At 31.8% G+C, this 13,104-nt stretch overlaps 1 protein-coding gene across 2 annotated transcripts in view; it reads right to left on the reverse strand.

The window, feature by feature from the left end:
- Window positions 1-4,571: 4,571 nt before the first annotated feature.
- The window catches only part of LOC134692690 (homeotic protein female sterile-like), a 31,808-nt gene continuing 23,275 nt past the window's right edge, over window positions 4,572-13,104 (reverse strand). Inside the window, exons 15-19 of one of the 2 annotated variants that reach the window (XM_063553167.1) lie at window positions 9,953-10,039; window positions 8,958-9,097; window positions 7,863-7,922; window positions 6,154-6,316; window positions 4,572-4,961 (exon numbers count right to left, since the gene is read on the reverse strand). In XM_063553167.1, coding sequence (XP_063409237.1) covers window positions 4,678-4,961; window positions 6,154-6,316; window positions 7,863-7,922; window positions 8,958-9,097; window positions 9,953-10,039 — 734 coding nt within the window. In that variant the 3' untranslated portion in view covers window positions 4,572-4,677. The remainder of the gene's footprint in view (window positions 4,962-6,153; window positions 6,317-7,862; window positions 7,923-8,957; window positions 9,098-9,952; window positions 10,040-13,104) is intronic. The other variant, XM_063553166.1, reaches the window with a different exon arrangement.

Raw genomic sequence — 13,104 nt, forward strand, 5'->3', positions numbered from 1 at the left:
ACTGCAATGAAATGTAGGATTCAATGTTTTCCTATAAGACTGCCTTATTCAAGGAAATATATTTTTCAACCGTTTTTCATTTGAAACATGATGTGATGTGGTGATACACCTGTAGCTACATCTATTATTGCCAACCCCAAATTAAACTTTAAATCACCCTAGTTAGAAGGAGTTTATTTAAAGAAAAGTTGGTAACAAGTATTTTAAATGTGATTGTTTATCTCAAATTGAACTCTTTGATGAACTATTAATAGTAAAAAATTAATAAATCTACGGGTTTTGACGCAGTTGTTTCAAATTTTCTTAAAATAAGTACTTTATTGATTTATGAATCTGTTGCACATATTTTTAATTGATCTAACCTTTGCAGAGTTATCTCTATCAATCTTTATATGTGGAAGCTAGAGAACCATGAAAGTGGGGATATAACAAGATGAACAACTGTAGACCAGTATCTGTACTTCTAATGTTATCAATGATTGTGTAATCCCTAATTTATATATAATTGATAGAATTTGATTTGATTTATAGGTACCAGTCTTGGTTTAGAAATCGCTTTTCTTTTTGGTCATCTCTGAGGCAGTGAAAACACGCTATGCAAGCTCTATAGTATTTAGAATAAACTGATAGATATCAACCAAGAATACTTACCTCTTAAAAGGTGGCAACAGTAGAACTTGAGGATCACCAGTGATGTCTACAGGAAGGCCAAGAACTGCCAAGGTGGTTGAAGCGGGATCAGTTGAAGATTTCTGCTCAGGGCTACAGACAACACATTAATACCAGCTCAATAATTGTACACAATTTTATCCGTATCAATCTGATTTGATTGAATATTGTATATAACCTTAGGGGAATAAATATATGATGTCACCATGCCTAGTCCTGCAGAGTTGAAACGTTTCATTTCAGAACCCAACTCTTATATGGAAGAAGAAGGAAAATAGTTAAAGATTTGTAAGTAGCCTAGATCGAAGAAATAACACACAAGAGTGCATAGCTGAAATGTCTCGCCTTCTTTACTAATCATTGATATTATTTTGATGGTCCTAAATATAAAGCTTTATTACAACTGTCACATAAGTTTAACATTATCCAAGAAAACTAAACATTGACCAATTAACCATGAAAATGAAGTCAAGGTCAGATTAACCATGCCAGGCAGAAATGTACAGCTAACAATTCTTACATACAAAAAAAAATAGTTGACCTCAGCTAGCTATTGTTTATAGTTTGAGGAAAACAGACCAAAACACAAAGACTTAACACTGAGCAATGAACCGTGACAATGAGGTCAAGGTCAAATGAAACCTGCACGACTGACATGTAGATCATAACATATTTCTATACATTAAATATAGTTGACCTATTGCATATAGTATTAGAAAAAAGACCATAACTCAAAGACTTAACACTGAGCAATGAACCGTGACAATGAGGTCAAGGTCAAATGAAACCTGCACGACTGACATGTAGATCATAAAATATTTCTATACATTAAATATAGTTAACCTATTGTATATAGTATTAGAAAAGAGACCATAACTCAAAAACTTAACCTTTACCACTGAACCATGAAAATGAGGTCAAGGTCAAATGAAACCTGCCAGTTAGACATGTACACCTTACAATCATTCCATACACCTAATAAAGTAAACCTATTGCATACAGTATAAGAAAATCAGATTAAAACACACAAACTTAACTATAACCACGAAACCACGAAAATGAGGTCAAGGTCAGATGACACTTGCCAGGTGGACATGTACACCTTACAGTTCTTCCATACAACGAATATACTAGACCAATTGCTTATAGTATCTGAGATATGGACTTGACCATCAAAACTTAACCTTGTTCACTGATCCATGAAATGAGGTTGAGGTCAAGTGAAAACTGTCTGATGGGCATGCAGACCTTGCAAGGTACAAACATACCAAATATAGTTATTCTACTTCTTATAATAAGAGAGAAATTAACATTAGTCACTAAACCATGAAAATGAGGTCAAGGACATTGGACATTTGACTGACGGACACTTCGTCATATGAGGCATCTATATACAAAGTATGAAGCATCCAGGTCTTCCACCTTCTAAAATATAAAGCTTCTCAGAAGTTATCTAATGCTGCTGTCGCCAGAACACCATCCCAATGATGAGCTTTCTGCAACAAAAGTCACAGGCTTGACAAAAAAGAGGAAGGAATTTTTAAGGAAATGTGGGGTAAACTGTTCAAAAAGACATCTAGAGGTCAACACAATTACAGTCTGTCTTTAACAATAGACAAGCAGCTATCCAACAAGCCAACCTCTCTAAATCACAATAAATTTTACTAACTATAAAAAGTATGCCATCAACACCTAAATACAGCTAGTTTGAATAAGTTAATCCACTGGGACAGCAAATAGGTTAGCATAACCAAGTAGTTAACTTGCAGTACTGTACAATATGACATTTGGTACAGTGTTGAAAGCCTAAATGTAACTTTTGAGATGAAGAATAACATTTGTAACACTTTAACTTTTCTTTAAATTTTATCAAGTGTGTGTTGAATTAAGACAACATATCCTTTTTTCCATTTCATTGACAGAGATTATTTCTTCTGCTGCGAAGAGATAGCAAGCAGTGTCCTCGTTTTTTTTTATAAAGTATTTGCTGTCTTTGTTTCATCTTTTCAGTTATGGCAATGTAATTCATTTTAGAGATAACTCGTCTTTCTTCTTTTCCATTTCTCAGGTCTACATTATTTTCTGCCAATCTACCCATCATATTCTTCATGACGTCAGTGGTCTAATATAAATGTTTCACAGAGATTTTTATACAAGTAATGACAATATTTATTATGTTTGTTTGACTGTAATAATTTGTGATTTGTTTATATTACCCAGCAATGTGTCATTCAATAAAAACATTTAGCAAATTATTCTGTTTTCATAGGTGATAGGTACTGTCTGTGAGTTTGCAGTGAGTTGGGAGTTTTTTTCCTCCTTACTGATGGCCCCACTGTGACTTTGAAATGAAGAACAGCAATTAAAGTGCCATTCTTTAACTTTTGAATTATCATGTAACTTGTAAGATTTTTATGCTTTTGAACTATTTCAGGTACCACACCAAGGCTTTCAAAAAATATTTGAGCCAGCCGGACATTTTATATCTGATCCCGATTTTAATCCCTTAAGACTTAGTCACAAAAGGCAAATATGGTAATCAGATAGCCATTCCAATGATTGATTTTAGATTAAAAAAAACCTTTGATATGAATTTGATGTTCCGATGTAGACTGTTAAATTGGCAGTGCATTATTCAAAGTATGCACATCAGCGCACTCATATCTGCCTTAGACTCTTTATTTGTGCAATATGACATTGTCAAAAACTTTACATTTGTTTTTAAAATCTCATTTTTCTAAAACCGATACGTAAAATCCGTGTACACTTTCAAAGCATGACTTGAGTGAAAAAACTCTATCTATGTTATTTCTTCAACAAAATACTTGAAATGAACGTTAGATACAGGTATCAATGATAATTTTAGCATTTTTGAAGAAATGTAGGTTGCATAATTAAATTTCCCACCTGTGCACATGCGCACACGTGTTCTTGTTCATACAACGTAGTTCTGACGATTTTTCATTTAAATCCTTTTTAAATTTTTCATCAAATCATGTTCATAAACTAATTTCTTATGATTTTAATCTTTTGAACTAAATCAATTAGATACATATCGCTAAAATGTAAGAAAACAATTATGAATAGACCGATCAATTTATACGATGTCCGGAACAGAAAATAGTTAACCTGTCACCTGAACAGGTAGATTTCAGCTGTCCAACAACTAATTATCCTTGATTAAAATTAGAAAGTATTGAATTAGGGGTTGTTTTGATAGTATTTAATCATCATGTCACTTTTATGACCGGAAATGTGTGGATGTTAAAGGCAAAAGGTTTGGTCATAAAGATTGTGAATTATGTTAAAATGACCGAAAAAGCTTTGAACTAAAAAGTATATGACCGTTTCATGCTTTGCCCAGCCGGACTTTTACCGGACATTATACAAATGTCCGGAATATATGACTGTTTTGGAAGCCCTGCACTACACCATATCCTTTCTTTTACATTATATAAACATAATTATATTTTTTCCGGTTAGGAATTTTTGCTTGTGAGAGAGCTGTCTATGTATGGGCTTTGCTCATTGTTGAAAGACATGTGGTGACCTATATTAGTTTCTGTGTCATTTGGTCTCTTGTGAAGAGATGTCTCATAACAATATATAAAACAAATTTTATAACAATATAATAAATAAACATTTATATTCATAATTTATAACAATTTAGATTTACATGTGTACTTGATAACAATTAACATTTATTTTTATAGTTTGTAACAATTAACATTTATTTTTATAGTTTGTAACAATTAACATTTCTAGTTTGTAACAATTAACATTTATAATTTATAACAATTAACATTTATAATTTATAACAATTAACATTTATAATTTATAACAATTAACATTTATAATTTATAACAATTAACATTGATATTTATAACTTATAACAATAACAATATAATGATTTCGAAATTGTTTTAAATAATAACAGAAAAAGAGATCAAAGGCATAATTTTTTCAGAAATCGAACTCTAGAACAATTGAATTTAAAGTGCCAGTTCATCAAAAACTAAAAGAGAAGTTGCTCTCTTGTGTTTTCTCTTCTGGTTTACCGCCACCAAACAATGACATAATTGAAGCACCTCCAGATTTATCTGCCCCGCCAAAGCTAAATCCAGGACTTCCTCCTGACTGGTCCCCTCCTCCACCTCCTCCAAAGCTGAAAGAGAAACTGGTTTCCTGTGTATCGTCTTCTGAATTACTGCTACCAAACAATGACATGATAGAACTTCCTCCAGATTTATCTGCCGCTCCAAAACTGAACCCTGAATCCGCTGTGCCCAAATCTGTCAAATAACATTAATATTCTGTAATTTAATTGTTTAAAGTAAATCCCTATCAGGTAACATTTAAAATAATCTGACTTTAAAACTTTAGATGGGAAAACAAGATTCTGCAAATATTCCCTCATAATGGGTGTCATTTATTCAAATTCATTGCTTAAAGTCAACTTTTGCATGCGGTTTTCATATAGATTGATATACCACTAACCTCTCTCAATGGCTTCCTGTCTCTTGGTTTAAAAGGTGGCATTAAAATATAAATTTGATCATTTGGGGCAACTTTCAGAACTATAGGATTTCATAATGACAGCAATTCAAGGTTTTTATTATATAAATAAGTGTCAGTGTGAAGGAAGTAACAGCCTTAACTCCTGGCCTTGAAGGCATAAAACTTTGCTCAGTGCTGGGAGCACAAAAATCATGCTTGAAATATGAATTCCATCAATTTGATTGGTTGATTTTCGAGTCTGAGTACAAAAATCATGCTCGAAAGTTTAATGACCGCGAGGCCTGAGCAGCAAAGATAATATTGGCAAAAGGATTGTTTTAAACACTTCTAAAATTATTGCTTGGAAACGACATAAAGCAATTTCCAAATCAATCAAAGATTAGAACTAATAAATGCCAAAAGTTAAATCATCAATATCAAACTTGACCTCAATTTTGTTGAGTAACAACTTATTTATTAAATCCTGAAAGGCATTGGTTGAATGGTTCATCAGTTATACATGTATCATGAAAACATCATGAAGCCCCATTTTTCCTTAACCGCAAAAGTGAAAATGTTCAAGATCGTACTCAACTTAAGTTTTTCATCATTAACAACATAGTTAAATTTAAAAAGCATTTGTTGAACAGTTTATAAAAAGCCACCCCTTTCACCAAACCCATACAATCCCAAATCAATACTGTGAATTCAGAAATTATTGCAAGTTTTTTTCAATGCGAATAAGGCGACCAGGTGAGTGTCACAATAATAAGGACTGAAACATAGATCTTTCTGTAGATTTTTTTGTAATCGCAATAATTAAAACCAAAAATTGTCCAGTTGTGAAAAATCGCAATAATAAATGCATGCAATAATTTCTGAATTTACAGTAATAAGCAGGATTTGCATCAGAAACCTGAATAAAAATTGACCATAGAAGAAAAAAAAAATTTAGTCAAAATATTCCTAAAAATGTTAAAGCATTACCTGGTGATTTGCTACCAAAGAAATTAGATTTTTCACCGCCACCATCACCAGCGCTAGGAAACATGTTACCTCCACCACCAGACTGAAACATGGACATTTCCGTAGCAAAACCACTAAAGTTTATGTTATTGTCAGCAGCACTGCCAGTCTTGCTGGTACTCTTCTGTATAATAAAAAGGAAAAAAAAATGTCTAAGCAACTGGCAAGTAATTTCTGCAAAATATTACAAATATTATTCCCAAATATTCTATCATTTAATGATTTCTTTCATTGTGGTGTTTTTTAAAATTTATATTATGTAAAATATCATACTATAGCGATACTGTATGGTTATTCTTTTATTATTAGTTACACAGAAAACCATATATCAAAGTTACTTTCTTGTGATAATTGATCTATTATAATGAAATAATATGCTTGAATATATGGTAAATTCAATTGTTCCCTTTTTTTTCACAATAAAAATCAAAGTTTGACTGACATAACATGTTATCATTTTAGAAATATATATCACATTTATGCCATTACCCTTTTGCTGCAATCAGTGAATAAGTGTTAAGATTTTCATAATTTGTGTATTTTGTTTATAATAATAATATTTTCTTCGTAAAATTGTATACCAATCACCATATGAACAACTTGGCACACACTGACACAGTGATATAATTGATCGATAATTGGTTGATTAACATTCAGGTGGCAAATATTTCATGCATGTTTGGGAGGAGAACAAATAAACAGTTAATATAAGTTAGATCAGGCAATACAAGCTGTTTGGGATGAAGGTCAGGAAAACAAAGAATGCTACTGATATTTTGGACAGGATAGATATTGACCATTCTAATATGACGTCCTTATTATGCTTTGTAAACAAAGCTGTGTTCTAATGAGCACAAAATATGTTTGACACGATCTTACTGTTTATATTAACTTTATTTCCATTGTTATCCTTTAAAATACATTTAAGCAGCAAACTTTTATGATATATTTTTATGAAACAACACATATTTACCCTGCTCGTAGTTTTTAAACTTATCAAATATGAACTGCAATGCAAAGACTCCTTGAGGAGGAAACGGCTACAGCCAAAAGTTTTTTACGGTAATTTCAGACGCTTCAACCTATAAAAATACTGTATTTGTCCTATTAAAATCGAAATAATTCCTTCATGTCATGCTCTATGCTCATTTTAGGGTAGGCATTATATTTGACCACATTTTACACCTCGCTAACGCTCAGTGTAAAATATCAACAAATATAATGCCTACCCATGTTGAAATGAGCATTTAGCATGACATGAAGGAATTATTTCTTAATTGCAACAGGCCACCTAGGGACATCTGAAAGATTTGTTACAACAGTTTTTAACCTGCAGAGCACATAACACTCTTTGAACACGAGGCATCTGATTCAACATCCCGAATTTAATCAGACGTGGCTTGGTACTTGTACATTCCTCACAGACAAACAAACACTTCACTATTACAAGTCTTCTTCTGACCCCTAGTAAAACTCCTTTGACAAGGGTTTTACTGGGAGTCGGAAGAAGACTTGTAACACGCATATTTCTATCCCTTTGGAGTGGCACACAGTATGGAAAACATGATTTCCTTTATTCATCAAAACAAGATTCTAAGTTGATGAGCAAGTGAGGAACACCCACCATCATGCTACAATGTAAAATAATTTTAAAGTACTTCCTAACTTACTGTGTCAAATATGCTCTGAACACCCATAAATATCCCTGGTTCTGTTTCTTTGCTGGAATCCTGAAATGTTTGTTTAATTCAACCATTATGCAAATTATATTATATAACCAAGGAATACAGTTTGCATTATATCAAATGATTTTTTCCTTTTCCTTTATCATCACACTATAAAAAGAAACAATTGAAATTTAAAACAAATACACCAAATTGAGAAAACTATCTTGAATAGAAAAAGTAAGGTTAAAAAATAATCTCTCTTTAACATCTTGTCATAATTCCAATATCTTTAATACCCAAAAGAATATGTCAGTACAAGCTTTCATACATACATGTATATGTTTACATGATAAAATAATTTTGGTTTCTAAAATGGCTGCATAAAAACTATATCTTAATTTTCATATGTTATGCGACATCATAAGTGACATTTCTTCAGATAGTTCTTTTTCTAAGTGTAAAAAAACTTTAATATTCTTGACCTTCAGTAAATTTACTTCTTGAACAATCTGAAAGCGTGTTAACCATACTTTTTTTCTGCTGTTAAAAGTAACTACCTTAGAACACTTCATTCCCTTTAATCATGAGATATTTTTTTATCTGTTTTTAATATACTTTGGATTCATTATTACTTGTGGGATACCAATTTTCCTTGATTTTGTCGTTACAGGCAATATTTTTCTATTTAAAGGAATGACTGTATATTTTTTCTGAAGAAATAACATAAAAAAATTTGGTGCACACTGAATAACGCGAGTAGCGGGTTATTTAACAGTGTGCACCAAATTTTTTATGTTATTTCGAAAATAGACAAACAAATATTACAGTCATTTCTTATAATCTAATTCTAAATTCCATTATAAACCGTAGAAAACCATGAAAAAACGTTGATGACGTCACAGTCACATGACTAAATTATGTCTATGGGCTGATAACAAAATAACGTCAGCCTATCAGAATAAGTGTTACATCCAAAATTAAACTTATGCTTATATGCAGACCTAGGAAAATCACGATATCAATATCCATAATAATACAAAGTTTCCTCAATCAATAAAAATTGATAAATCTACAGTAAACACAATATATAATATTTACCACTTTTTCAGCTGAATACATTGGTCTAGCTTCTCTCATTGGCTGTCCTGGTGATTGTTTTAACTTTTGGAGCTTTTGTCTGTGTTTCTCCATATCAAATGGGCTAAAGTCACCAGATCCTGTTTCTGCTAACATGTGTTCTGAAGTTAGGGAAAGATATTTCATTTGATAGGTAGGGAAATTAACAAGAATATGCCCTACTCCCACTTTCATTTTCTATGTTCAGTTGACCCTTAAATCGGGGTCGAAACTGTAATTTGTTTTATAAATTAGAAAGATCGTACCAAAGAGAACATACATACTAAGTTTTAGGTTGATTAGATTTCAACTTCAGCAAAAACTACCTTGACAAAAAACTTAAGCCTGACAGATGAACAAACAGATACACAGTAAAAAAACATAATGTTTCAAAATGGGGTATAGTTACATCCAAGTCACACATTTAAAAGATTTTTCAGATGTAGTAATGTAAATTTAATAATTATTGCGAATTTTTTATTATATTCAAAAAATCCAACAGGGTTATATAATTGCAATAGTTTCAACTCGCATTTAGAAATTATTTAATTGAATTAAACAGGATTTCAATATTGCAAAAGTTAAAATCGTATTTTAGTCTAAAATGACAAAATCGCAATAATAAATGCATGCAATAATTTTTGAATTTACAGTATTGCTTAAAACTTAGTAAAAATTAATCTGTTACACTATTGTGAGATTTTAAGCAGAACATGTATGTTAGGCCATAATAAATAATAGGTGTGTTTGCCCAAACGCTACCTACCCAGAAAAAAGCTGCCTACTCAAATTCTTTTATTGTCCTAATTTGAAGAAGTTTTTTTTAAATCAGATAGGCATGAAGACTAATAAACATCTGATACTTCAATTTCTTTTTTTGAAAGAAAAAAAAAGAAAATGCCTACCTACCTACCCAATGTCTCAACCTTTGGGTAGGGTTTGGGCAAACCAAAATATTTTTAAGTGTGGCCTTATACCTGGTGTTTTGGGTGTCTTTGGTGACTGTTGTAGATTAAGGTAAGGATTTCCATTTATATCTAACTGTTCATTCTGTTTATTCTGTCCTGTTTAAACATAAAACATGTTTGATAAATAAAGCATATTTACAGTAAATATACATGAAAAATAATAAGAAAAAAGACAAGAGGCTGTTAGAGTGACAGCAAACATGATTTTTTTAACATTTATTGGAGTCCTGGCATTATTAAATATCACAAGGACCACAACTCCTGAACGGTGAAAGTCAAAATCATCAATATTGAACTTGACCTCCATCTGGTCATCAGTAACAACTAGGGATGTCAACTCGGTGAAGAATTACTAATAGATTACTCGTTAGAATTATCGAGCGATACTTGAGTACTCGCTCGGTAAAACATTTACAACAAGAGGCTCTCAAGAGCCTGAATCGCTCACCTTAATTCTTTTGGTTAAATCTCTCATCAATGATTATTTTGGCTTTTCAATTTATTTAAATGTTTTTTGGATCGTCCTATTTTCTTCAAAAGCCAAAAAAAATTATCATTTTCTCCTATGTTCTATTTTAGCCATAGTAGCTAAGTTTCTTGACATACAAGGAAATAAAATATAAAATTTATACTAAATACTCTGAAACTCATTTAGCCTAAGTTTGGCTGAAATTGATACAGCAGTTTCAAAGGAGAAGATTTTTTAAAGTAAGTCAACATGATGAACAAATTGCGAAAAAAGTCCTTAAAGGGCAATAACTCCTTAAGGGGTCAATTGACAATTAATTGAAGATCTTACTTTGCTGAACATCATTGCTGTTTACAGTTTATTTCTATCTATAATTATATTCAAGATAATAAACAAAAACAGCAAAATTTCCTTAAAATTATCAATTCAGGGGCAGCAACCCAACAACAGGTTGTCTGATTCATCTGAAAATTTCAGGGCAGATACATTGTAGATCTTGACCTGATAAACACAATATCCCCAGGTCAGATTTGCTCTAAATGCTTTGGTTTTTGAGTTATAAGCCAAAAACTGCATTTGACCCCTATGTTCTATTTTTAGCAATGGCGACCATGTTTGTTGATAGATCATAACTTCAGATACAATTTACAAACTAGATACCCTAAGGAACATTCAGTTAAAGTTTGGAAGTATTTGGCCCAGTAGTTTCAGAGGAGAAGAATTTTGTAAAAGATTTTTAAGATTTATGAAAAATGGTTAAAAATTGACTATAAAGGGCAATAACTCCTAAAGGGGTCAACTGACCATTTCCGTCATGTTGACTTATTTGTAAATCTTACTTTGCTGAACATTATTCCTGTTTACAGTTTATCTCTATCTATAATAATATTCAAGATAATAACCAAAAACAGCAAAATTTCCTTAAAATTACCAATTCAGGGGCAGCAACCCAACAACGGGTTGTCTGATTCATCTGAAAATTTCAGGGCAGATAGATCTTGACCTGATAAACAATATTACCCCATGTCAGATTTGCTCTAAATGCTTTGGTTTTTGAGTTATAAGCCAAAAACTGCATTTGACCCCTATGTTCTATTTTTAGCAATGGCGACCATGTTTGTTGATAGATCAAAACTTCGGATACAATTTATAAATTAGATACCCTAAGGAACATTCAGTTAAAGTTTGAAAGTATTTGGCCCAGTAGTTTCAGAGGAGAAGATTCTTGAAATAGTTTACGACGACAGAAGACGACAGACGACGGACGACAGACGACAGAAGACGGACGACGACAGACGCCAAGTGATGGCATAAGCTCACTTGTCCCTTCGGGACAGGTGAGCTAAAAAAGACACACAAAATTATACTATTTATGTGTTGTGTGTCGTTGTCTTATTGATCAACATTATTACCTAGGACTAGTAAGTGATAGCTCATTGACTATATGGACTGATTATGTACAAATTTGTTATTCGTTCATTTTTTTTTTTTTTAAATAAATAAGGCCGTTAGTTTTCTCCTTTGAACTGTTTTACATTGTCTTATCGGGGCCTTTTATAGCTGACTATATGTGGTATGGGCTTTGCTCATTGTTGTAGGCCGTACGGTGACCTATAATTGTTAATGTTTGTGTCATTTTGGTCTTTTGTGGATAGTGGATAGTTGTCTCATTGACAATCATACCACATCTTCTTTTTTATAATTATCATGTAAACTGGTTATAATCTAATCAAGTAATTACTAGTTATTAATATCTATAGAAAAAATGTTACTCAAACAACAGTATATGGGAACCGTTAACATACATTTAATGATTAACAAAGATGTAATAATCATATGTTTTAGATCAATTACAGAGTGTCGACACAGGGTGCAACACAATTGTTCTGATTTAAATTATATTATCTTGTCAACTCTTTAGATTTCTCAAATTGAATAGGTAACTAACAGTCCTACTGTTAAAAATATATGTGCTAATGGTACAGAGTTTGGGAATTGACCAAGATTTGCTAAAAGTGTCAGTCTCAGGAAAATGCTTGAGGTCATATATCCTACATGTACTTCTGCTTGGATTTTTTTTAAATAACTGTTAAACGTAAACTTTCAAATCGTTTTTCTAAATTTTATTACTTTTGACTTATGTATAAAAATCAATAAAAAAACAACACCATTCTAACAGGAAACCAATTAGTCGAGTATCATTTTGGTAATTGATTCTTGGTCCTACAGAGAAATACTCGAGTACTCATTGACATCCCTAGTAACAACACATCAAAATTTTAAAAGCTTTGGTTGAACGGTTCATGAAGGAATGCATGGACACTGTATGGATGCCAGCCTGCAGTATATCCCCAAATTAATAACCAATTTTGTTGAAAATCTAGTTAAAAAATTACAATTTGAACAAAAACATCATTGCAATTTTTTTTCCTACAGATGCATCAAAATGAAAAAGGTAAATCATAATTAATGTACCTAACAGAAAAATGTTCTGACTAAAAAATTAGGTATCAAACAATTGAAACAAAAAACATTTATCAGATAAAGATTGAAATAAGTACAAATCATGAGTCTTTTTTTCTGGTTTTGTGTAAAAGGGATAGCCTGTATACATACTTGAAAACTAGAGGCTCTAAAGAGCCTGTGTCGCTCACCTTGGTCTATGTGAATATTAAACAAAGGATGAAGATGG

This window comes from Mytilus trossulus, chromosome 12 (genome assembly GCF_036588685.1).
Source record: "Mytilus trossulus isolate FHL-02 chromosome 12, PNRI_Mtr1.1.1.hap1, whole genome shotgun sequence".
In the NCBI taxonomy this organism is placed as follows: domain Eukaryota; kingdom Metazoa; phylum Mollusca; class Bivalvia; order Mytilida; family Mytilidae; genus Mytilus; species Mytilus trossulus.